The sequence below is a fragment of the Eleginops maclovinus genome, chromosome 20 (genome assembly GCF_036324505.1).
Source record: "Eleginops maclovinus isolate JMC-PN-2008 ecotype Puerto Natales chromosome 20, JC_Emac_rtc_rv5, whole genome shotgun sequence".
NCBI lineage: Eukaryota > Metazoa > Chordata > Actinopteri > Perciformes > Eleginopidae > Eleginops > Eleginops maclovinus.
Genome location: NC_086368.1, coordinates 12172003 through 12198574, shown reverse-complemented (window position 1 = coordinate 12198574; position 26572 = coordinate 12172003). Strand labels below are relative to the sequence as shown.

General features: G+C 40.5%; 2 protein-coding genes across 5 annotated transcripts; both read left to right on the top strand.

Moving 5' to 3' along the window:
* Positions 1 to 796: 796 nt before the first annotated feature.
* timm17a (translocase of inner mitochondrial membrane 17 homolog A (yeast)) lies at positions 797 to 6285 on the top strand. The gene is made up of 6 exons (XM_063911085.1): positions 797 to 939; positions 2367 to 2466; positions 3064 to 3127; positions 3396 to 3524; positions 3716 to 3826; positions 5374 to 6285. The coding sequence occupies exons 1-6, from the start codon at positions 914 to 916 to the stop codon at positions 5448 to 5450; spliced, it is 507 nt and encodes a 168-aa protein (XP_063767155.1). The 5' UTR covers positions 797 to 913; the 3' UTR covers positions 5451 to 6285.
* A 1303-nt stretch (positions 6286 to 7588) lies between these two features.
* Positions 7589 to 26246, top strand: LOC134883005 (ras-related protein Rap-1A-like). 4 transcript variants are annotated; one of them, XM_063911080.1, is made up of 8 exons: positions 7589 to 7762; positions 13378 to 13466; positions 14457 to 14525; positions 14805 to 14861; positions 15638 to 15778; positions 19659 to 19802; positions 20208 to 20334; positions 25132 to 26246. In XM_063911080.1, the coding sequence occupies exons 2-7, from the start codon at positions 13410 to 13412 to the stop codon at positions 20295 to 20297; spliced, it is 558 nt and encodes a 185-aa protein (XP_063767150.1). In that variant the 5' UTR covers positions 7589 to 7762; positions 13378 to 13409; the 3' UTR covers positions 20298 to 20334; positions 25132 to 26246. The 4 variants fall into 4 exon arrangements, with proteins under 4 accessions (XP_063767150.1, XP_063767152.1, XP_063767154.1 ...); XM_063911082.1 differs by having other exon boundaries at positions 7689 to 7762; positions 13373 to 13466; XM_063911084.1 differs by lacking the exon at positions 7589 to 7762 and adding an exon at positions 10257 to 10477 and having other exon boundaries at positions 13373 to 13466.
* The last annotated feature ends 326 nt before the right edge of the window (positions 26247 to 26572 follow it).

Below are 26572 nucleotides of genomic sequence, written 5' to 3'. Positions count from 1 at the left end.
CATTTCTTAATGGAAGCTTGCTCTGCAATTCATTCCTTTCTGGTTCCTAATAATGGGCTGCAGGCCAGCGGTCTGTCCCTCAGCTGTAGCTGCTCTCCCGAGCAGCAGCACAATCTTACATGGGGGGAAAAGAGGAGATGGAATGAAAATGTTGAGATGACTGGTTGTTAAGCTCAAACAAACATGTTCTCAGAATAAGCAGCATGTAAGCCTTATATCAGATATAATAAAAAAAAGACAAATCTAAAAATATGATAGTAAAACTATAATGCTGGCCTGCAGAAAGTGCCAAACATATTAAAGTAATGCTCATTTGTGAAGAGCAACCTGTTTTTTTCTAATCTTGTATTAACTTTTCTGTATTGTCTCTGAACTGTGTCTACTTTTCCCCCAAGTCTATAGCATCCTCCCATAAAGCACCATTTCAATTCTGATTCGACGTTTTCATTTATTTTAACTTTATTATGACCTCTATAACTATATGGCTGCAAAACATGCCTCTTTTAAAACACTCATGATGGGTGTTTGGCTACCTTGAAACTGGAACCCCAGGGTCTAATGTTGGTACAAAACCTGCACTGACGTCAATAAGTAAGCAACTGCTGGAGGGTATGGGGTCCCTAAAGTGCCAAAAATGTTGTTTCATCTTAACACGAACATGATAACCAAACAACAAGCTAAACGTGTATAATTATGTTATCCTAACAGATAACGACCTGCTGTTCCCACAGAGTAAAATTACTTTCTAATGCTTACCTACTATAATAGTCAATTGGCGGTTTGCTTTGAAAACTAGCGGAAACATTTATTTGAATGTAAAAATCATGAAATGTCCCTTTAAGACCTCGCGTTACGTCAGGTACTCGATAAGGGTCACGTGGTCTACGTCAGAGGGAACAGCAAAAAGAACAAGATGGAGGAATATGCTAGAGAACCATGGTGAGTCTAATAACCGGATAAATATACTTATTTAACCTGTGTTTTGATAATTAATCTCTTTGAAGTCACTAACACTTAAAGTGTGCCTACTTATTGTTTGTTACAAAAGGTGGCATTACCCATACATCTCAAACCCGGCTAGTTACCTAGCTTTAGCACTAATGCTAACTCTACATAGAAATGCATTGGCGGTGTGTGCTAGCATCAGTTGCTAAATCACGTTGTTAGTGACCTTGTCGATTTACTCAACCACATGTCATTTCATTTACGTAGCTGACTCCAGCCACTGAATGTACAAGTTGACATTTGATTTACATTGAGTGTCAAGCGACGCTTTACCATTTTCTTTACAGTAAAGGATGTTGCTTTAGCATGTTGGTAAGCTATCTATGATAGCAACCTGTATGCTAATGATATCTGCTGTTGTACAACAGCTGGGGAAGGTTACCTGAAGGTTTGTCCCATTTCTCAAGCCACACTGCAACTGAAATCAGTGTTGATGTGGACATAAGGTATTTTATTTAGCTAATGTTCAGGATAGGGGACACGATTATACCCAGGGTAGGGTGGCCAGACGTCCGGCTTTAGGCCGGACAGTCCGGCTTTTCAATGCCCTGTCCGGCGCATATTTGTCCTCCTTCTTGACAAATACGCTTCCGGCTTGATGCTGCGCCGGACGCCGGACAGGGCATTGAAAAGCCGGACTGTGCGGCCTAAAGCCGGACGTCTGGCCACTAGGGTGGCCACCCTAACCCAGGATCCGGTTCCATGCAGTTAGACGGTCCTGGATCAGGTTTAGTTATCACAAGGCAGGTGATACTTAAGAAGTTACTGAAAAATGTTCGAGAAAAACACTTTTTTAGAAATGAATTTATGCACTGCCTAAAGAATTCCGCAATTTAAAGTTTGAATTGCAGTAAAAATAAAGCAACTATTGCTCTTTAAATGTTAAAATAAGATAGTGTCATAGTCCCTTCACACGAAAACATTTCCTGCATCACAATCAGCAGATTATCAATAAATCACCATGAATTACATCTGTAAGGTCACCTTCAAGCATTCTTTAAAAAACTGACACAATACAAGATATATTTGAGGAAAAACTACTGACGCTAATGCACACTTTTATAGATGGTTAAATAGAAGAAATGATCCACTTCACAAGACTCAACAACACGCACACAATGTGCTACAATTTCCTGCAGAAATGTTGAAAATGTGTCAGTGATGTAACAAATAAAATCATTAAGTTAAGATTGTTATAATTACATTTGGATATGGTTATTGATTAAGACTCTCCCTTGGATTGAAATCCAATAGTAGAGTTTATCTAGGCTGAACCTGTCATCAATGATTATGACATGCAGCTTCACACTATGTACTGCTCATGATAACAACCTTAACTGATGGCTATTTTATGCTTTCAGTCCCTGGAGGATCGTGGACGACTGTGGGGGAGCCTTCACCATGGGAGCTATTGGAGGAGGAATATTTCAGGCAGTGAAAGGCTTCAGAAATGCACCCTCAGTAAGTTCAGTAATGTAGTTAAAAAGTGTTCCTTGCTGTATGTCCTCAATCAAATACAACAGGACACTCTTGTACAAAGCATTCTGCACATGACTGGTTTGATTCCTGCTTAGAGCATGCATTACACTGGGTTTTCCTAATGTGAGAGGATTACTGGCAAATCCAACTCTCTGTACAGATGATATTTACTCAGAAACTTCATTGCATAACATTTCCATGGCATTATCAGTACACTAAATCATTTAAGATTTTCAGCCCTTACTAGCCGCTTAGAAAATATTTAGAAAATATAATATATTACAATTCTTTCTAGTTACAAGTGACAACAGAGTATGCTAAATACTCGTCCCCCCAAAAAATGACACAAGGACCAACTAAAGCAGTAACCTATAATAATGGGATAAACATTATAATTTTTATAATGTCATACAATATTAAAAGCAGGTCAATGAGATTCATTACATTTTTTGTTTGAATGACTCACAAGAGGGTTTAATTAGGTGCCATGAATGGGGAATATATCTACAACCTTGAAAATGAAGTAAATTGAGAATAATGTATACTCAATGTCAAAGAATTTGTGTCGCTCTCTTGTAGGGAATGAACCACAGGATGAAAGGTAGCCTGACTGCAATCAAAACCAGAGCCCCACAGCTTGGAGGTAAGAATAACAGCTGAATCCAAATTTTATCTGCCTGTAGGTGCAAACAACAACAGCAATCTGCTTTGGTGGAATCTTTGCAATTCAAGCAATTTAATAATATTTGTTGTTTTATTGATGTTTGGTCCAGATAATCGTACCAGGGACAGGAGAGACTAGTACTAGGTCATGTTTAACTTGACCTATCATAACAAAGTGCCTCAAAAAAGTGCAAAGCATTTCATAACTGTGTTGTTTAACTTGTGTAAAAAAATGTTTTGGGTTTCAGGAAGCTTTGCAGTATGGGGAGGCCTTTTCTCCATGATTGACTGTGGTTTAGTAAAAGTACGAGGAAAAGAGGATCCCTGGAACTCAATTACAAGTGGGGCCATGACAGGAGCCATCCTTGCGGCAAGAAGTGAGTAAGCTGAGAAGAAGCTGGCAGTTTTCAGTCAACAGATGGTACACACATGCAAGAGGCACACTGTGGTGTTGCTGTTATACATTGAACAAAGAGTTTAATGTACATCTACCAGTTATGTGCAATGTGTACTGTTCCGTAGTGTGTGTGTGTGTGTGTGTGTGTTAACGCATCCTGATCCTCTGTAGATGGACCGGTAGCAATGGTGGGCTCTGCAGCAATGGGAGGAATCCTGCTGGCTTTGATAGAGGGTGCAGGAATCTTGCTCACTAGGTTTGCCTCTTCACAGTTCCCAACTGGTGAGTACTACTTATGATACTGGAAGTTTGTGTCATTTATATTTGGGGATGTTAAGCATTTGCCTAGACGAAAACACAGCTTGATGATCTACGTTTATAAATCTGCCCCCTTTACACCAGATATTACATCTCTGAAATTAGAGCTCAGTGGGTCACAACATATCATCTTTTCCTGAGCACCAGCTTTAAAAAAAAAAAAAAAAGTTCCCAATGAGTAGCAAACGACTGCAGCTCCCTGCATCTTTTTTCAGTGTCTTCTGCATTTATGTGCGACCTCTCTGTGTGCTTTTAGTTCAAAATCTCACAACTGGTAACTTTACTGTAGAAAAATGGAGTAGCATGGCTTTGTCCATCGATCTTGACAGACACTGTCATAGCAAAGACCAACTAACCCAGCCATGTGTGTATGAGAGATGACCTCTGCTGTGGTAAATAAGCAATACTGGCTGTAATAGCAATTTCTGTGGTCGCCCTACACCTGACACGTTTTTCTAGTCTTAGATGACTATACTGTTGACACATTAGTCACATTCCTATCTGCTACCATGCTTTACACAACAACTTCCAATCCCCATTCATAGTCTACTGTAACATCAGGCTGGGAGAGACCAGAAACATCTATGAATGAACTTGTAATATTGGTAAATTCCAAAACCCTACTATAATATAGTACTGTCATTACCAGGTGTATAAGTGTGTGATATGAAAGCAATTTTTCTACAGACTGAGCAAAAGTGTAGTGTAGCTGGTCCACTTTTCATTTTGAGTTTATCCAGTTGAATTAAAAATGTTTCATCCTTTTGTATAAACGTTTCCTAACTTATATTTTTACAAGGTAAAACACACAAGATGTTCACCTTACAACAATTATGTCAAAAGCATGAATTTCAATAGATTATTTATTAGTTAATGCAAGAAATGATGACATTTCATAGCATGAGCCAAGATGTAATTATTAACATTTATTATGAGTTTGTTATTTTACAATGTTTTATGTATGAGACTTATCATAAAAATAAATCTGCAGAGTAATTAATGTTAATGGAGGCTGTGGCACAGTGGATTAGTGTGCTTATCTTCAGATCAGGGGTCACTGGCTCCATCCCCACTGCAGTCAGTATGTTGTTATGGCCCTGGGCAAATCACCCCCCCCCCCCCCCAAATTGATCCTGTGGGGATTGTCCACATTACTGTAAGTCGCTTTGGATAAAACGACTAATAAGTGACATGTAATTAAGCATAATTACGAGTTGAAGCACTACACAACATACTGTACTGTGGAGTGGGTAAGGCTATTTTATGGGCAGGCTAGCAGAAACCATTGACTTGCACTAGCCGAGCACCAGCAAACTCTGCAACTAGAAGGACTGGATGAAACGTGTTGAAAATGGTCTCCACTGATAAATAGCATACTGGCTAACTTGGAAATGAGGTCCTATGTGCACAATTCTGAACTACCCCTTTAAGGGTATTACCCCACTTAGTTAACAGCTGTTGGACCTCTGATTTGTCATCAATCTGAATTGAACTTTATTTTGTCTCCCCAGGGCCCCAGTTTGCAGAGGAGCCCGCCCCCGCTCCAATGCCCGCCTCTTCCTTCGGAGACTACAGACAATACCAGTGAAAGGACTGCCCTGCTTCTTTTCCACTAGGCCTTTTTCTAAATCCTTGCTGAAGTTACAAAGAAGAAATGAAGATGTAAAATACCACACATGAAACCATAACAACTGCACCTGACTTTATGGACTGTGTTAGGAGACGTGAAGGACTAAATGCATCTTTTAATTTCCTCCTTTAAAGAGCCATGTACAGTTCTGCCTTTTGCCATTCTCAGCCTTGTCATGTGCATCTGTTAATCATAACAATCGTTAAATGCAGTCATGTGGTGAGGGTTGTTGTTTGTGGGGACGAGGTGTGTTTCTGTTTTTGTTCATATTGAGTATGTACGGCATGGAGGTAAAGACTGACAAGTGCTGGGTAATATTTAATCTAGCAAAAACCTGCCACACACACGGAACTTCATGAATTATATACAAGTGGTATACTTATGTGTATATATACAGTAAAGGGATTCTGGTTGTATTCACCCATGTTAGTCTTTGTTTGCCTTTAAAATACGTCACCTGCTTGGGCTGGCCACTGACATTTGGCTAGCCTTTTATATTTGATTTTAATCAGATTTATGAAGGCAAACAAATCAGAAGCAATGCTATTCCTAGTTTTTATAAAGAGTGATTTATTTATTTTAGTTTGTGAAAAGTAGTACCAGGCTGTTCCCTTTTTATGTGACCATGCTTTTACATTCAACACAAAGTTGTGCAAGAGGCTGCTGATCACAAAGGATGGCATAGGCAGTAAATGAACGGAGAATTTCAAGCAAGGGATTGATGCATACTGTATGAAATCTGTATGATCGATTGACTATGGTACAATAAATAAATAAGTTGTTAAAAGTGTCAGTGGTAGTTGTATGAATATATTTAAGCCATTATCTTTGTTGTGGCTGGTAAAAAGTGTAAATTAAAAATGACAATGAGTCAATGTCAAACAGCTGCATAATTCATGTTGCCTTGGCGGGATTGCTCATTCTCCACTAGAGGGCAATCCTTGCTTAAAATAGGGCTCTTTCTCTACTTAGACAGCCATTGTGTTGCTGACTCCTTGAGGTTGTGTTTATAAAAACCACATAAGGGGGCACTTGCCTCACATTCTGTTTGTGTCACACACACACACCTGTTATCTGTTTGAAGCCTGCTCTATGGAGCTACAGGTGAAGGACACAGGAGGAATATGGCAAGAGGGGAGGAACTGTTGATGCTTCAATCTCACCAGTTTGATATTTGGGGTCAGGGTTCATTTGTTTCTTTAGTCACAAAGAAGAAACTAGAAAACTACAAAATACAGTTTTAACAAGAAAATGGCGTAAATATGGTGATTCAATTCATCATAAAACACCTTAGATATTAGGTCTGGGTCTTTAACTATTTACTAAAAGATTTCAGAAATGTGTCCACCTATTTGCTTGATCATTCAAGTCGTTTTATCTATCAAATTTCCAAGCATTCAGGAAAAACACAAGGGCTTGTTTTGTCAAATCAAATCTGCAAAAACTGTAAAATGTTCAGTATAAGAGATGTGGGTTAACCAGTGAGTTTATTCAGTATTCAGAGAAATTATGTGAATACGTTTTATATGTATTTGAAAGCTGGATATTAAGACTTGAAACTTAGGTCAGACTTGTACAAAAGGATTATAAACTAATGTGAAACAGATACTTTAAAACCCCCAAAATACCAAAACAGCAAATATTCACATTTGAGAAAAATGATAGTTAAGAGTTTGTTGGGCCAACAAGTAGTTGAATAATTTAATTATATATCCTTCTAGTTTGATGAAAATACAAAGGTTCTCATCTCTTATAACATAATAACAATGTTCACATAATTTAAGGAACATTTCTCATGGTCTGAAACCAGAATTTGACTTAAAAGTTCTTTATGAAAAAAGAAACGACACAAAACAATACAGCTCAATTAAAGAACATGTATACATTACGTTTGTTCACCACTTGACTTGACTTTAAACTGGACCAACATACTTACAATTGTCAGTCTGTTGAGTTTTTAATGTATTGGTATAGTATAATAAAGTAGCATAAAATAGGTAACTTATCCTCAAGAATGTGTACCAAGAAATGTTCTCGCAATAAATGTGTAATAATGAATAAAATGTGTGTGTGTGTGTGTGTGTGTGTGTGTGTACTGACACTCATCATTACTGTGCTGCCCCGTTATCATGCAAATGATGCGGGACGAGAGGCCGATGTGTCATGCCCTTTTAAGAAAAATGAGAAATAGTGGGGAGTGACGTCTGCTGCGCACACAGGCCGGAGGCAAACTGACACTTGCGGAGCGGCGAGAGACAGCGAGAGAAACGGTGAGTGCAAACCACAAACTTTACTACATGCTAAACGCGGACAAATAACCAATTTGATTAGGAGCACGTCGCGTCGACACATGCGGGACTTGTATCGGACACCACAGGGTGCACGGCGTGCGTAGTGGGTGTCGGGTAAATGAAAAGAAATTGTCCGCAAGTACAAAACGGAGAGTGTGCACTCCCATTTTAGTCAAGGCCAGGCGGAAGGGCAGGTAACGTTAGCAGTAATCGCTCTTTCTTGGGAAAATACACCGTGATAGGGGTTGATATAAGACCTGCCATGCCCGGTTGACGTCTGAGCTGTGAAATGCGCTTGATTGCAGCGTGTTTCTGACAGCCTCGCTGTGTTTTGATTGTAAACCGAGGACAGGAATGTGTCGGCTAGCTAGCTTGATGCTAACGGTGCTGTAGCTAGCGGTTGTTAAGTGTCGGCGGCCCGTCGCAGGCAGTTAAAGCTAGCTAGTTAGCGGCATTGTGCTAACGAGCTTTGATATCGGGATTTAGCGTATCCGCCGGTGTGAACCTAGATTGTTTATGGACAGATGCTGTCCGGATTAAATATTTTGTTGTTTTAAGTATCTGTAATCTGGCTTGTGATTTGATTTGATTGGTGATATGGAAGCTAAAGGGTGTAATAATTATGGATCGACGGAGTGTTAGTTGCTTCTCTGTGGTTATAGAGCCCGCCACAGATTGTAGGGATTTAGCGTGACTTGGAGTGATAAGCATATGCTACTGCCGTAAGCAAATTAGGTAGATTCACAGGGAGATAACCTTAGAGCTCATTTGACTTTCTCCTGTTTCGGGACTAGCTTCTTTTTTATTGGGTTGCCTGTTGCAGGGTTTTTTCTGCTGCAGGGAGAGTGATGTGAAACAGGAAAGGTGTGTAGGTACTACATCCTCAAACTATAAACACACAATAGGTCTGCTTTATTTAAAATAGAGTATCAAGAGATGTAGATATTTCTGCAGTGGCGTATTAGTGTCACCTTTTCAACATGTTAACTCTGAATTGATACATCTGCCTCATCCTGTGCCCTGAATCTATCCATAGCTTATAATCAGATATAGGCTATAAAACCCACTTCCTCCCAAAGCAAGCCTAGTTGTCTGAAGGCTTGAACAGGAACATAGACTGGAAGAAGCTATTTTAGTAGGTAGCTAGGCTACTCCTTTTCCATCCTATCAGCATGAAGCCTTGCTCTCTGGAAAGAGGATGTGGTTACATGTCAAGGCCCCAGCCTTACAGATGCATTCTGCTGGTGTTTGTCAGTTACAGATCTTTGTCATAACTAAGTCACAGTGAAGTTTCGTTTGTTGGTCAGCAATTTGGTTTTGACTCAAGGGGGTCATTCAGGGACCTTGAAAGGGATGTAACAACTATCTAACTAAATAACTTACAAGATTTTGGTTTTTTAATGCTGTCTTGAGGTATAATTTTGAAACAGAATATGCGTAGGAAGTTTGATACCATCTTAAGGAGAGATAACAACATTTCAATTTGCCTTTGCATCAGTTACAATGTTCATGAGTAATGAGTAAGTTTCTCATGTAAATGCATTGTTATCTATCACATGTGAATGTCAGCTTTCATGAGTAGTTGCTGTTGTAATAAACCAGCTTTTCTTTTGTTAAGTTCTGGTGGTAGCAATTTATTTTATAGGCTTGTAAATGTTTTTTATTTACTAGGATGTTTCCTAGAAAGAACTTTGTAAATTTGGCACTCATTATAGGTCAAATTAGAGTTGGTACAGTTCCAATTAATTAATTCCAGATAACTGCTAAGCTACCTTGTCTTTCAGTTGGGGCAAAGCAGGTCAGCAAAAAAATGCAGAAATTGATAGAGTATAGGTATCATTCGGTTTAACATAGGAAGAATACAATGTTTAATAACAAATGTATTAAGTAATTTAATGGAAGTGAAATACATTTAAACCTTAACAGTACTTTAAGGGAAATTCCTCTGAACTGAACTCAACACAACTCAATAAACGGTCTCTTTCACTCTATAAATGACACCAAAAGATATAGTTTTAAAAAACATTTCTAGGATAATACATTTGATGTAAAATAAAGCATTCTGTCTTCTTTACTCAAGACCTTTCCTTGACAGGTTTTCTGCTGTCAGTAGTTTCTGGGTGATTGCCCTGTTTGCGTGTGGTTTTCTTATGCTGTGTGAACAAGTGATGTGAACTGTGGTTGTGGTGGAGGTAATGAGTAACTATGAGCTTATCAACATTAAAACATGGTTCACCAGAACATCTACTATCCCACCCGGTTTTCCTTCTAGCCTTAAAAACCTCAAGGGGTATTTTTTTCATCGGTGTAGCTTGTGTAATTGTCATGTAGGTCAACAAGCAAGCAAATCAGAAGATGACACAAGCCGGTATCATGCTGCCAGCTTATCCAACGGATGTGTACATTTTCACCATCTACACTGGGCGGAGGATACAGAGGGCAGCTGTCAATCACACAGCCCTGCTGAGTCAGGCGCTGTGACAGCTTCACATCTGTCGGATTAGCCTCACTACAGCAGGAAACCGTGCATCCTGGATGTTGTAGCATAGCTGTCAAGCCTCCTGCTCTCTTATTTCAGCTTCCTCTCCACTGAGGCGTAGTTTATACAGACACATTTGCTGCATATTCTAGCTTAGCAGCACCACCTCGTCCAATTTCCAGCCTTAGATGGATACATACCTTTGGCTATAGAGGGTGAGTGATGCGGTGATGTCATGGTAGAACATGTTTTCTGTGGCATGTGGCTTTCCCTCGCTCCTTATTTGCTGGGGTTACTACGAGAGCAGAGGAACGGCAGCTGTGTGTTTGTTTTGTTGGAAATGACAGTGTGTAGTCGAGGGCAATGGAAAGAGGGAGAGGTTTGGTTTTTAAAGGGAGATATCCTTAAATGGCCATGCGTGTGTGACTGTTAGTGTGCGTCGTGAGTGTGTGTAGGCAGGTGGTTGAGAGAGTACACTGCTGTGTGTAGTTTTTTTTTCTGCTGTGAAAGTTTGTTGGAAAGGTGTCAAAGCAAGAGCATCCTTTTGAAGAAAAAGCAACAGTTATGAGTGGGAAGCTCAGTAAGACCAGAGTTCAAACTAAAAAGTGGTTGTTCACTTATTGAATGTACTCATACAGTTTTGGGGGCTTGATTGGGATTGTCATTTGAGTTGGGGAAGAGTGAGATTTGCGTCTTGGCAAGTATCAAGCGCAGCCACTTTGCTGTTCTCGAGAACATAATTTAACTCACTCGAGCTGCAGAATGTTGTTCTGCACTGCTTCTGGAGCTTAGAAAGAAATACATAGTTTTGCCTTCTGATGCTCAACGGTACATGTTAACTTCAACATTCAACTTCAACATTAACTTCGTCTTTATTTGGAGGCAAAAGTTGAGCTAAGCTTAACAGCACAGACAAATATTAAGATATTTGGTTTTCTCACAACGCCTAGATAACCAATATTTTAATTTATGAAGATGACCTTTGCTGAGCTCTTCAAGTACCTTTTTGGTTGTGTATTTTAAGTTGATTGCAAAACTACTAATTATGACGTTTATTTCCCAAATGTCTATTGTCCCAATGCTTTATTTATGGATTGAAAATAGCATATATTCAGTAGCATCAGAATTTGTTATAAATATTAAAACATTTAACGATACAAAGTTGGGTACACTTCAAATGCTATCTACCTCATCAGATTTTGCACCTCCTAAATCTCTTTACTTTTTACCATACATTTTTCTACTGGTTACATATATTTTTAGCTTCGGTGATACTTTTGTTAAGATGGGAAATGGGTAGGGATTTATTTTTTGTCTCATACAATGTGTATATGTAGTCACCCTGCCTTTCCTGGAAAAAAGTCAATCAGTTCCTCAATCATCAGAAAAGTAAATAAATAGTTTTATTACAAATGCAAGGGATTCAGTTGGAACACAACCAGTCCCTTAAAACATTTTTGTTGTAAAATGAAACCAATAAGCCTGAGAAATACTGCATCTTTGGGTCCTCCCACATATCTGCAGCACCTCAGCTTGGCCTTTCCTTTGAGGATATTTAATCACAGATAAAATTGACTGTGCACTTTTTGGACGAGGAATCATTCTCCATAACGTCCTCTGAAGCAGTGGCATAATAATCTAACAGTCACTATCACAGAGTGGGTTCCTGATGTCACCTCTCTTGAATCCTCGGCATACATACAAGACCCATGACATGTGGATAGCTGACAATCAGGCCTAGCCTAAACTCAAGTGTGACATTGTCTTTATGACATTGTATATGTTACGCCGTGCATGCACTTGACTCTGTTCTTGAATGTTTACATGAGTGCAGCAGGGAGTATTTGCATAGCACTCGTGCGCCCTGGTTCGTTTTTTCCCCCTTCCCTTGGCTCCTCCCTAATCGTGCAAGGAGAACTTCTCTTTGTTGTGTAGAGGATTAGTGAATATGAATTATTCACAGTCCGCTCTTCATATCCCACATGGTCACTGCTTGCGATTGAAGTATTTTAACTGATTGTTGCAACAAAGGATTATTTTAGTCAAATATTTATTTTCCTAATTATTAGGTCTATAACCTCTTCAGATCACTAGTTGTGTTGGAGTAACATTTCGAAACAAACCACAAAGGCATTCAGTTGACTGAGGAGGAGTTGACTGGGGGAGCAAAGAACCCATATAATGTCACTCTTAAAAAAAGGAGTCTCGAAACAATCTATTGGTCATCTCACTTACTTTGGTTCCAATTAACTCCCCTATTTCTTGAAATTAAAAATCAAGACAAAAACCTAGGAGTTTCTCGTGGCAGAGTAAGGTTTTTTCTTTGTTTTGCAGTCCAAACCGGTCTTTTGTTAGAACAATAGCTTTTACATTAATATCATTTGTTATGATCCAGAAATCCCCCTCTTCTTTCAGCACCATCCCTCAGTGTAGCGGGCTCTGCTGACACAGTTGGCCAACCCTACCGACTTTATCCTTTAGTAATTAGGAGCCTCTGCATCACTTAAAGGGATATTCCAGTTATTTCCCAATTTCCTCCCCACTGCAGTTTCCACTTCCCTCAGCTGTTTTCTGTCATTAGTCAAAAAGGCTGCCACTATACTGCTGTTTTACAAAACCCAACTGGAGTGACTCCAACATCTGACAGCAGGGTGTGTTTTGGGATGTGAATGCCAGATGATTGTGTCATTATGAGGAATATCTGCCAGATCCATGTATCATCTCCTTTCAGTTCCCTCCACACACACACACACACACACACACACACACACACACACACACACACACACACACACACACACACACACACACACACACACACACACACACACACACACAGCTGGTTTGTGTTAGAGAGGGGTCACATACTATTCACCTCCTCCACCCTGAAGCAGCTCCACTTATGGGTGTTCCCTCCATTGTTGTGCTGCTTCTTGTCCATAACCTCCAGGAATGACTAGAATCTTTCCTCTCCCGAGTGGAAAAACTCTGAGAGACTGGGAAATTCCTTTGTTTTGCTTGAAAAGTTAGACGTTGTTTTGTTTTGTCCTCTATCTTTGCACCCCTTTCTCATCTTGTTTCTCCCATTTGGCTTTTCTTCTTTTGTCCAGTGCAGACTGTTGGGCTGTCCGGTGAAGCAAACCCGCCATGCGTGAATACAAGCTCGTGGTGTTAGGCTCTGGAGGTGTGGGCAAGTCCGCTCTGGTGAGTATTCCCTCCTCAACCCCTTCCTGCACCCCCCCCACTCTAACACCTCTGCAGTGTGTTTCTTTTAGACTTCGCTGGGACTACAACAAGTGAATAAAGCTTTTAGTTGTTGGAGAAAAGTTTGTTGTTAAAGAATTTAGGGAATTTTTGACACAGGCTGCCACAACACCACATGTGAAAGCGTCTGATCCTCTTTTTTAACCCCAACATTTTTGCTTTTGCTTTTCCTTTATGGGTGCTAACATGCTTGTGTTTCCTGACAAATGTCTCCGTTCCCAGAAAATGCTCAGTACAGTTCTTTCAAAAGACTAGATAAAGAATATAGAGATAAACGTTTGTATTCCAAAATAAACTGATTGTGCCAGAGATGTGCTGATGAATTACAACATTAAAAAAAAAAGATATAGAATAACAATAAGTTACAAATGAGGTATAATAAAAAAGAAGACCAATATTTCTCGTGGTATAAGGTTAAGCTAATGCTAGCCTTGCCATTGGTTCTAGATGTGAAAATCCATTTCCAATTTTAACATTTTCATTAAGAAAAGACACCAAGTCTTGAACTTCTAAATATCTTGTTGTCATTAATAATTTGTAAATTTTCAGAAGGCCATAATCGTCTGTGAAATATGTCCTTCTGAGCTAACTTTGACCAGGTATCGCTGTCGCGCTAGTCTCTGAAACTGGCAGGCTGACATGTTTAGTCCTTAAGACATTATCAGGTGAAATGGGTCCACCCTTAACGTAAACTCAGGTCAGGCGCAAAGCTAAATGCCATGTGTGTCCATAAGATTAATCAGAAAACACTGGGCTTCAGTTGAACTTATCTTCCGACGGGCTCCATCACGAACATCCTCTTCCTCAGTGCCCTGCCGTGTTGTTGTGACAGCACAGCGGGAACACGCTTGCCCCTCTGGATGTATTGCTGTTGTGGCCCGGCAGGTCACATTGATCTGACGTTGTCTTGCTCTGTGTCTTCTCTTACAGACAGTTCAGTTTGTACAGGGAATCTTTGTGGAAAAATATGACCCTACAATAGAAGACTCGTACAGAAAGGTGAGTGTCCCTTGAGGGGGGAGAGAGAGGGGGGAGAGTGCTGGAATGAGCTGATTGTTAGCAGCTGCTCTTCAGGATCATTTCATGATATTGAGCTCTCTCATCTAACTCCCTTCATCCCTCTGTTTCTCTCCTTTTTTTCATTCCTGTCCTTCTACATGTACCATCTCCTCCACTGTTGTATCTGCCTCTTAGTTTGTATTCAGTGCAGTATTTTACTGATGTGCCCATTGACCTGAAATAAAGCTTGACATTATGTTTCCCTTTTTTTTCTCACAGCAAGTTGAGGTAGATGGGCAACAATGTATGCTTGAAATTCTCGACACAGCAGGCACAGTAAGTGAACTCTTTATCACTGAAGTCTCTATCGATTCCATGCACGACTGTATTAAACTGTATTGACCACAGTATAGGTAATGGGGAAGCTCCTTTCTTCTAGAATAGTGATTTATTTTGGGATAAAACAGAAATCACCGGCACAAGATGGGAGGTTTTGTAGGACAAATTAAGAGCTGTCAAATGTCTTGACTATTAGATGGATTACCATGATATTTGCTGCAGATTTTCACCTCTCTGTTAGCGATCAATTTAAGATTTAACTGATCACTTCAAATCTCACCAACATTATTGTATGGTTCAAGTTTATTTTGTCATATGCACAAGATTTAAAGTGAAACTAAATCCTTAGGCACGTAAGCATGCTCACATACTGAGCTAATATGGTGAATGTAACATAGCTTGTTTGTAAGCTGATGTTGTTAGAATTTAGCTTAAAGCCTTACAGCATGTCTGTAGGCTCACAGTCTTGTTGTCAGGAATATCTCCATCTTTAATCCAGCAGAAGCAACATGCATGTTAATGTGCGTTTCTAGTGGAAAATCGTGGGCTGCTGGTATTTCACACACACTGCACAATGGTGTGAGTGTGCTGTGGAAAGACTTGACGGAGATCCAGCAACACCACCACCACACTTAATCTGTCACTATGTACAGAATCTCAGAACAGGTCACAATATTGTGATTATGTGTTATACGTAAAGGACATTAACAATAAATGCTCAGGGAAAATATGACAGAGCTCATGCCTTTCCTGTTTTATTTCCTGCTTTGCAGGAGCAGTTCACGGCGATGAGGGACTTGTACATGAAGAATGGCCAAGGCTTCGCTCTGGTATACTCCATCACAGCACAGTCCACCTTCAACGACCTGCAGGACCTGAGAGAACAGATTCTACGAGTAAAGGACACAGAGGATGTAAGTCTGCACTCTTTGGCCTTTTAGCATATTAGCATCAGCTCATCCGCATGTTCACAGAAGTTTTTCCTCATTGTGTATCAAGGTTAAATGGGTTGTAGAGACACAGAAAATGTAAAACAGCACAGAAACAAGCTTTGTACTTCTCGGTTCTCAGCCGCCTACATTGATCAGGAGCTGATTGTACTGTTGCTATGGTTACTATTCAACTCTGTAATCACTGCATCTTATGCCAGTAATTACACATTTGTATTACCTAAACATATTGCACACGGTGTCATGTCTGTGTTATATAGTGAAAACTCTTACTGAAACTAGTGTATTGTACTCAGCCTAGCACTGGCTAATATTAGCGTCACGCAGGTCTCTGTGGTTTTTCTTCATCTGTTTAACATGGACAGAGCCAGAGTCCCTGCTAAGTTAAGAGGCCAGTAAAAATGAGGGGAATGTCTTTTTCTCTTTAGTCTTGCTTTTAACAGACATGCACTGTGGTTTCCCCCTCCATGTCTGCCCCTCAGCTTGGATCTGTAACAGCAAATAAAAAAGAGGACGTGTCACGTCATTATTTTCCCGGTTTGCTTTTTCTTCAAGGCACATTTCAATTTTTTCTCTGGTAAATTGTGAGGCTGTAAAGTGAGTAAGCTCTTCATCCACTCTGTACTGGCCCAGATACTGCGTCAGCAGGATTTCAGATGCCCTTTTTTGGTGATCTCAAGAGAGAGTGAATGTTACCATAACCCTCTCTCTCCTTACTCTTTCCCTCCCTTGCTCTCTCCCTGTTCCCTGTCAACCGTCTAGCCGCTCTGCAGCCGGTCGCAGAAGTTCTAAAATCTTCTCTGTCCATCTTTTTGGTTTGTCCCTCTCTTGCTCCCGTTCTTCTGTATCTGTGCCAGTATAATCCTGTTACTCTGTGCCCCCCCCCCCTCTTCTCAATGGCCTTCCTTGTGGTCTTAATGTGGTCTGGCACTCTGTGTGGGTGATTGGACTGTCAGGGATGATGTGCAAGGAAAACCTCAGCTCATCAGAAACACACTGGATTGTGGGGCTGCGGTGCTTCATTGGAGCGTACTTGGTTATGGGGCTGAGGTGAGCCTCAGGCTAACAGATGGATTGCAGGATCAGTGGCTGCAAGAAAACAGTTGACGTCCCTTTTTTCTTCTCAAACTGGTTCCATTTGATTATTTCCTCGGTTTGTTCTTATCTGGGTACTATGGCCACCCGTTAGCTATCAGACCGCTGGTTATTCAAGCTTTTAACTACAATGACCAGAACATCTGTTTATCTTTCTTTGCCCTTTGCAGGAATGCACTACCTAAGGAAATGCTTAAAAAAGGTCTCTTTCCATCCAAGAGGACAGTCTTTTTTTTATTTGGTGAAAGCTTTCAAACTATTTCTAAAGCAGACCTTCTGGTTACTGATGCAGCTGTTCTCATTCTCAGCTTTTCCACGCACCATTTACTGCAAAGCTTGCAAAACGTACGGACTCACTTGAAATTTCCGAGCTCAATTAACAAGCCTTTAATGACTGCACATTTGAACACAGTAGGGTGAAATTCCATCTCCTTAAAAAAAATCATTGGACAATGAAGTGCGTGAGCCCTCACCAGTGCATTAAGAGCTCACTCCCTTTACTTCCTTCTATAATTCTTATGTAAGAGAGATCTTGTGACTTTTCTGGGGCCATCTCCGTCTCTACTTGTGTGACTCTGATGGTACTAATGCCTGACTCCATTCTTGTGACTCACAGCTCCATTCATTTGGGCTACTCCCCTTTTCTGAGTTCCCCACAATCAGATCTTTAGCATGCCATTGTGGGACAGGACCTGTCTGTAGCACGTTAACAGCGTCTGAACGGTCTCTCTGTGGCCTGCCCGGATTCCTCCAGTCTGCTTATGCTGCTGACTGTGAACATTTTTTCTTCCCTGCATACCTCTATCCTACCATCCCCTCTCTCCATCCTTTTTATCCCAGCTTGGCTCACAGTTTGTGTTAGCAGGGCATACCACTGGTTCTCCCAGGACCCCTGGGAGAAATGTCATTCAGCAGTCCAGTGGGCTTGTTTGGGTATCAAACATCAAGCAGCAACCTCCACGGGGTTAATCTAAACATCGCAGCTTCCTGTCGTCTGCCCCACAGCCCGGAGAGAGCGAGGGAGAAAAGAGAAAAAAAAAGATCCTGGAATATTCATCCAGTGCTTTCAAAAGTGTTACATTTTCTGGAGGAGCGTGGCCACACCGCTGTCAAAAACGACCCCTGAACAGTAGCCTTGTGGGTGGGAGAAGGTCTCAAGTTTAAACAAGTTGGCGCATGTTGGGGTTTTACCATGTTGCTTACAAAAATTCTGTTTTTCCACAAGACATATCTGGGTGTCATTTCTGGATCATGAGAAGTCCGCAAAGGCAGGATTTCCCATGCATGGATTTATTTGTTGCAGTCCCACCACCACAAATAGATTTCCCCAGTTGATATTATTGGCGCCTGTCGTGCTGCCTGCCAAATTTTCCACCAGTTGATTACGTCTCTCGGTTGTTAGGCTTCACCACACAGACACATATCCTGTGAACCCCTGGAAAACTTAAACATACATTGGACTCTATCTCTGACTTGAGCCTTTTTCTGTTGTCATACAATTTTACAGCGGCTGTTAGTATAGCAAGGCTAAGTTTAAATGCAGACTGATCGCAAACGCACACACACTGTCTATCACACACATTATCACGTAATTCCAGAGAGCAGCCGGAGCGTGGAATCCAGCTGAAATGTTCAAATTCAGGAAGGAAAGCGATGTTATCCCGGCTGGGCGGGGCTGCATTGACTTCCTTTCAGGCCAGCATGCTCCCTAGATAGACGGTCAGGAAACGGCAGGCAGGATGAGACGCATCCCGACACCCTGGCTGCCCTGAGCTCGGCCCGCTGTGACAGTTTGGGTCCGATGTTATGCCCAGAATATTCTCTCTTCCTCAGAGAGTTTTTGTTTTTTTGACCTTGGCTGGTAAAACATCTGACTTGTTCCACAAAGAAGAAGTGTCGGGTATTTGGGAGACTCCAAAACCAACTGCACATGAACAGTGGTTGTGTTCTCAGCTTAGGATTTCCTTTTTCTAAAGAAAGAAAACCAAAAGAAACTGCAAGTCCATATTGATTTCTTAATTTATTTTTTAACCTAAAGGATTTGACTGCCTGCCCCCAGGGATGGATTGATTTTCTTCATTGTCTTTGTGACCCTGTAATCCAGACTTCAAATGGAAATGAATAAGCTCTTAATAATAATGTCCCCACTGTGTACTTTATGGATGCGCATGAGTGCATATTGTGCTGCTTATACTCTCACTTCCTCCTTCCCAACGTCAATACTTTGCACTGGACAGTTATAGACTTTTATGTCACCAGTGTTCTCCGCAATTATGTTAAAGGAGAGCTGTGCCTATAGGATTTAGATTTGTTGTTCATCTTTTAAGGGGAAATTCTTTATCGAACACGCATATGTTCGTATGTACTGCACTTTTGTGCAATATCCAACCTTCGTGTAGAATTCCTGGCATTTTCACAAATATTCCTCTCTACTAGTCCCCTTTCCCCTTTTTTTCCTCCTGTTTATTTTTATGGGCTTACTTATGAACCTATGGGTGTTACCACTGAGAATAATTGCAGGATACATCTGTGTTCAATTAGCATTTTTCAGTGCTTCAGATCTGTTCTTCTTCCACTTAAAGGTGCTGTCAACTTTGTATTTATTAAGATAATAACAATGCTGCCATGGTATATAAATGAAGTTTTTTAAAGAAAGAATGCTATTTATATTGCATGTGTGAAATGAATTGTATTTTTATGACACAAAGTCACAAACACGCCTCACACTCTTTCTTCTGCTTGTCCTCAGGTGCCGATGATCTTGGTGGGGAACAAGTGCGACTTGGAGGATGAGCGTGTGGTGGGGAAGGAGCAGGGCCAGAACCTGGCCAGACAGTGGAACCACTGTGCCTTTTTAGAGTCCTCTGCTAAGTCAAAGATCAACGTCCTCGATGTGCGTATACCCAGAAACGAATCACTGGTTAACCTGCACAAACATCTAGTCTTCAAAGATCAGTCACAATATTATTTATTTCTCAGGGATTTATTGAAATGCTGACCTAGTTGTAAAAATAACCTCATCTGAGTTTTGTTTCCTGTAAACAAAGACTGGTATGGTGTATGTAAGATGCAAGAGCTAATGAGCTCAGTCGGATTAAACCTGATACTCGGTGCTACTCCCTTGTTAAATCTGAAGTGTTTAAACAGCGGCATCAATCCATTAAGTAATGAGGCTTCAAGTGATTTCTTAAAGGCGCCACAGTGTGTTTGAACCTGCCTTGTTAGAAAGAGGAGATATGATTTTACCGATGTTCCCTCCCTGAAAGTCTTTGTTTTGCTTTTCGCCTCTTTTTCGCAGATCTTCTATGACCTGGTCAGACAGATAAATAGGAAAACGCCAGTGGAAAAGAAGAAGGCGAAAAAGAAATCCAACTGTGTCCTGCTTTAAAAGACCCCCTCCAGCCCCTGCAGCAGCTCTGAGCCAGGTGTGTATCTAACATTTCACATAGTGTGAGTCACAAAGGCCCAGCAGCTCACCTTTTTGTGAGGTCATGATGCACAGGCTGGCTGTCAGGTTAATTAGTGTTGCATAAGAGCTTTGATCTTTCTATGTCGTCCCTCATGATGCTCCTCGGTTTTAGTTCATCACAGTCTATGATGGGTCTCTTGGCCTGCAGTGAAGTGAAGTCAAATGAATCTGATAGCCTGATTTTACATCATGTAAACAGTGGTTACTGTGCCTTCTTGAGCTTCTTAAGTAGGACTTGAGAAGCTAGGAGAGAGTGGAGAAACAAGGAGGAGCAATTAAGAGAGAGCCCCCCCTTATCGCAAATAGATGTGCAACAGATACTATAACTGGGAAATGGTACAAAAAAAAGTTTCTATTGGTTCCATTTATTCTAAATGAACTCACTTCACATAAACACCTCAACTGGATTCATCGAACCGGACTGAGTACAGGTGTTATGGATTTATTATATTATCCTATATACTCCTTTAATGCTCTGCCCCGCTGTAACCTTTTGCCTCTCAGCTACCTGAGGCTTATGCTGCGTGGGCATGGAAATCCTGACCGGAAACAGAAAGTCATTAACTCCCAATAAAAAACGTATAGCCCTCAGGCTAATGACAAACTGCCAAAAAGGAGCCAACGAGACGCAGCAGAAACTTGGTGCTCCTGAAACTACCTTGTGCAACCCACAGAAAACAAATGTGCACAAGGAAAGTACCTGTGGCTGAAGCCGCCCTCGTCAAGTGGATTGATAACGCCTGACGAAAGGCATAATACTTGAGAGTGAGCCAGTAAATACAACTCTGTCAATTGAATGACTCTATATTCATGAAATAAATATACAAACATAAAATAAATGGTAATCTGCAAGAGAAATAAAGAAAAACAAAACAAATGATGCCATCAATTTTCACAAACCTATCACAATAAGGGGTTTTATCTGTTGGCATTCCAGTGCAATTTATTGGAGTTGCAGGGTTCTTCTTCTGTGTACTGGGTTAGAAAATGTAGTCATTATCTGAAGAGGAACTATTCCTTGTGACAACAGATCAGATGTCTATTATAAGTTGTATGTCTGGAACGTGTCTTGTCCCGTGACAGAGAAAAGCATTTCTTTGATACTGATTAGCTAAAGATCCAATAAATGTTTCAGGACACATCCCCTGCGTCGGCCTTCAAAAGTGTGAAGTGCTTTCATTAGCAATTCCTTTGCATCCTTGTTGCTGTTGAATGAATGAGTCACTGTATGATGGCTGGCTTTAAATGTGGACCTCAGCAGAATGCAGCTGCGGGTTTAGTCTGAGGAAATCCAAATCTGTTATTTAGATTGTTTCCCAACGAAAATCAGAATCGCTTCTTCTTTTGTTTTTAAAAACCTTTTACAACATTTTTTATAATTATGTCGGACAGTGAATGAGGAAGTCTGAGAAACAGCCTAAATCAGGCTGCTTATTCCCGTCAGTCCTTCCTAACTAGATACTTTTGACTGGCCTGTTAATGATCTGTATTGTATGAGATGCAATAAAGATACTAGGCACTGGATTGCTGCTTGACAGTACATTTAAATTATCCTGGAAGCTCTTTTTGTAAATATTGTTTTCCTTTTGTCCATCCTACTGTAATTGTAAGGACATATTTATACATTCAGTTGGTCTTATGCAGCCAGGAATGGTTAAGGAAAAGCTTATTTAGTTTTAGTTTCGTAGCAAAATCTTTTTTATCATCCCACAGTATATTTGGTCATATTTCCCAATTCTAATTTTAGCTGCTGCTCATATAAACAGAAGGCCAGGGGTTATTATGCGCTCCTGATAACATTTCACCCCTGTTAACCCTCTGCTCAGTCTCGGTAAAGATGTTTCCACCCTGAAGTGGAAAGATGACTGTAGGTTCAGTTGTTTGAGCAGGTCTAGATACATATGATGACCTTTCTCCAGACTCACATGGAGATTACTACTCTTGGTGTCAGTATTTCCAAACATTGAAGGTAATAGCCTAATGTGTTCCCTATGGCTGGTTGGAAAAACCTGCGTCTACTCAAAGGCCTTCATGGTGTTACACTTGATTGTAGACTATAAGAATGTGTTGAGGGGAAAAGTTTAAAAGGAGAGCTTGACAACAAAAGGCTGTTATGAAGATACATGTGGACCCCTTTTTTATTAAAGTTGACTAACCATTTAAGAACAAGGATTTCAGTATCATTGTCATAGTAACTATACTCTATGCCGACATGAACCTTTGATGAATCTCCTACAAAAGTCAACAGTGACCTTCCTCAGACCGCATTACACACAGTGTTAAAGGTATAGTTTGGATTTGGTCTGGGGTCGTATGAGGTTCTGATCCAGGGTCAGTGCATTACCTACAGTAGATGAAGGTTAGCGCACCCCCACTTTGGAGAAATTGGCAGCAAAACAAAAAAAGTGGTTATTTGCATAAAAACAGACAATACAAAAGATCTGATTTCCCCTGTCAATCTACTGTAGGTGACACCATGGAGAACTACCTCATACAACCCCAATTCAACATATCAGAACAGTTCCTAAGACACATTTTGGGCCTTGTTGTCAGAACAAAACCCCAATGTTGCCAAAGAGCAGAGATCGTATACCCACCTCCACTTTTCACTTCACAGGTTGGGTGGGAAATAAAATGTTTGATATGACAGATAACAAGGGATTAGTTAACAGACAGTGCCATTGTGCCCGGCCCAGACATCAGGGTTACTGAACCACCCACTGCGTTCCCCGTCTGAATCCATCTGTGTTGGTCATTTAGTGGTCCGGTGTGTGTGTGAGAGAGGGGCCTCTGTCAGCAGGCCCTGGGGCGGTGTCTGCCCCCCACACCCCCCACTCCACCTTGCTCCGTTCACACACTGGCCGGCCCAATGAACCATCACTAATGGGATTACAGCCCCACTGTTCCACTGCTCACAACACAATCTCATTCACTGTATGAGAGAGAGGGGTTACAGTGCCAGCCTCGGACAGCACAGACCGAGAGAGTTAATGGGACACTTCACTTTGTACAACATGGGCACTTTCCAGTTTGCTGACCTCATGAGCTGAACCCTTTTGATTTTAGCTGCTGCTGTGTTCACTAGGACAGAAATTCAAAGGAAGCTGATACTTGATATGATGGCATATTGATTCCTAAGATGCAGGCTTGGAGAGTATTTACAGTTTTGTGCTGACATTTTTAAACGTGGCCTGCTGGATTCAAGGTGTTAAAGTAAGACGTAGTTACAGGCATCCTTTTTAGACTTTTGTGCACGTACAGTTTGTTCTTCTCTGCTCAGTGTTGAGTCAGATGTGCCCACATGTTGTTTTATCACCACATTGCATGACTTTGCCATTAGAGTTTATAGACTTGGTAATTGCGCTTCGGCTTTTCTTTTAGAACTTTGTAGTCTAGGACTTCACTTAGATGTTACTCCCGCTGGAAGCCTTGAATGCAACTTTAATAGACTTCACAATAAACTCTTTTCAAAGCTGAAGCGCAGGTGAAACCAATGGCATTGAACATGGCTGCTTTCCATGTTAGCGCCCTGGTTGGTCATGCCAGCGAGCTGCAGTAGATTGCATAAGAGCACGGCCCTGGAACATTTATTTGGAGCGTAGCCATCGGTAATCTTGATTATAACCTCTGTGCTTGGTAAATATCACAAGTCAACATGTCTGCTGTGAAAACACTCTACTGGTTTACCTCCACTCTGGCAACCAGACTACACCCCGTCACTGTTCATGACAACCACTTTGCTTTTAATAAAAAACACAAGCCACTTCCCCAACCAAAAAATTAAACCGTTCCATTAAAGTTTACAAATAATTTACTTCATTAAGAATCAAATTAATCTGTAGTCATTTTATCTGCATTTTTCTTGGATGAAATCCATGATTTTTATACAACTAGGGCAATAAATCATCCAGATACAAACTCAGAGCGGCAGACACATGGTCGAGCTTTAATGGCCAAGGTAAAAGGTGTGTGTCTGCTCAGCTAATACGTAATGAGTGCACCTGATTTTTACTTTCTTTATAAATGTACAGCCTATTTATTATTTTGTCATATTGAGTGTCGGTTATTTTCATTTCAGTGAGCTAAGTGCAAATACCATGAGGATACAAATTCTGAACATTAAGTTATTTCTCAAGCACAATAGCAACCACTCTTTGAAGGCTTTTCTTTTGGGGCTCTATCCTTGTCCAAATCGATTATCTAAGGAAAGAGTGTGTTGCATGCTTTACGTATTGTAAAGCCCCTCAAGGCACATTTGTCATATTAAGCTATCTAAACAGGATTGCCTTTATCTTAGTTCTAAGAATATACATTTGGAATGTGTTTCTCACCTTTTAAGACCAAAATATTACTCCGAGTAGCTTTATGTCCTGGCTTTTAATGTCCCTGAATGTTCTTTTTTACACCTACGTTTTCCTCCCACAGATTTAATGCCATCCACCGACCAATAGAGGGCATTACATTACATTTCACTTAGCTGATATAGCTTTTCTCCAAAGGGACTTAAAATAAATGCAATAAAACATAAGGTTACGAACTTGAAACAATAAAAAAAGGTGCAGATATATTGGCTTCAAATAAGCAAAGCCATTGAAAGTGCTGGTGCATTAGTTTTATATAGGTTTAACCCTTCAAGTGCTACATTTGCATGTCTTTGTGTGAGGTTTAATGGCCCAAAACAAGGGCACAGAGTGCTTGTTTTTTCTAAATCTGTCATGCTGAATGTGTACTTAACCACTTTGTTGTGTTGCAGAAATGCTGTAATGAAGAACTGTTGCCCTGATTGGAACGTGCCAGCATTCCAACAGCCCCCCCACCACCCACTTCCCCAACCCCTCCATCAGCCATACACGGTGAATCAGCTGAACTGCTCCTATCAAAGACGAGGATGACCTGCACCAGAGAGAGAGAGAGAGAGAGAGAGAGAGAGAGAAAGGGAGAGTGAGGGAGAAAGAAAGAGAGATGGGCAGAGTGAAGAGAGAGATGGAAAAGACAGTAAGAAAGAGAGAAGACTGTTCTCTCGCCTCCGAGGACCTTCCTCTGTGTCTCAGTTTCAGTGTGAACCCTTAACAGACAGTCTCCATTTTCTCCACCAACAAACGCCACAAACTTATGATGATAAAAGCCTCTGAAAGTTTAAAAAAAAAGTGTCCATGAGCCGCCTACATGGCCAAAGATCAGCCCCCCCTCGTTTTCATTTTTGGACCGCTAAACAAAAAGATAATAGCAGCGATGAAAAGAAGGAAAACAAAGTTAGAACTTCAGTATTTTTCATCTTTTTCAATATCAATATCGTAGTTGAAAGACATGGAAGTTGACCTCTTTTTATTTGTATGATTATAAATATTCAAAAACGAGCATGAAAAAAATGCATCAGTTATTAAGTGTAGATGTTTTCAAGTGGAAAAGTGAGATTTTTTTTATAGCCATACACCTATTCTCCATGCCTGTCATGTCAGTGATGATAGATCAAGGTCTATAATATGTATTATTATTTTTATTATATATTTTTTTCTTTGTTCGCCCTGTTGTTCATGGACTTCTCTTCTGCAAATATCTCTCTCTGATGTGACTTAATTTTATACTCCGTCACTGGGATTTCATAGCTCCCATAATATATTCTAATGCCATTTTTTGCATAATAATGCTTCAGATAAAAATGGGTCTTTTATAGAAGAAATATGGGGAAAAATAAGGATTGATTTCTATGTCTCTTGAAGCTGAAATATATTATACTAAACCAACTCTAATAATGCTTCGTGTTTTTCTGTCAATGATGTTCCAGCTTTTATGGATTATTAAAGTACATTTTAGTACATTTTCATTATATTGGTCAATGTATTTTTGTGAATTAAACTTTTATCCAAAGCAGATTTGACTTATTTGAGAAGAGTGTAATTAAACGTTTTTGTTTTTATTCAAATGTTTGGAAACTTATATGGGACAAAAGTGAGTAACTTGTTGGGAAACGCAAGTTATATATTATAGAGAAGACATTACTGTACTGTTAGGGTGGTGGCTAAGTCCATAGGGACTTGGCTTGGGAATCTGAAGGTCCCGCAGAGACCAAGTGCTCCCCGGGCGTCGTACATAATGGCACTAGTCCTAACACTAGGATGGGTCAAATGCAGTGATATCCTGAATTTCTCCACGGTATAGATAAAGGTCCATCTTACAACCAGCCTATTTAAGAG

What these genes read in the sequence shown, in the direction of transcription:
- LOC134883005 (XM_063911080.1), top strand. Translation starts at nt 13,410, where the DNA reads ATGCGTGAATACAAGCTCGTGGTGTTAGGCTCTGGAGGTGTGGGCAAG. An exon ending in TTCTCGACACAGCAGGCACA is followed by an intron (nt 14,862 to 15,637) that starts GTAAGTGAACTC and finishes CCTGCTTTGCAG; the next exon opens with GAGCAGTTCACGGCGATGAG. An exon ending in GAGTAAAGGACACAGAGGAT is followed by an intron (nt 15,779 to 19,658) that starts GTAAGTCTGCAC and finishes GCTTGTCCTCAG; the next exon opens with GTGCCGATGATCTTGGTGGG.
- timm17a (XM_063911085.1), top strand. Translation starts at nt 914, where the DNA reads ATGGAGGAATATGCTAGAGAACCATG. An exon ending in CAGAGCCCCACAGCTTGGAG is followed by an intron (nt 3,128 to 3,395) that starts GTAAGAATAACA and finishes TTTGGGTTTCAG; the next exon opens with GAAGCTTTGCAGTATGGGGA. An exon ending in CTCTTCACAGTTCCCAACTG is followed by an intron (nt 3,827 to 5,373) that starts GTGAGTACTACT and finishes TTGTCTCCCCAG; the next exon opens with GGCCCCAGTTTGCAGAGGAG.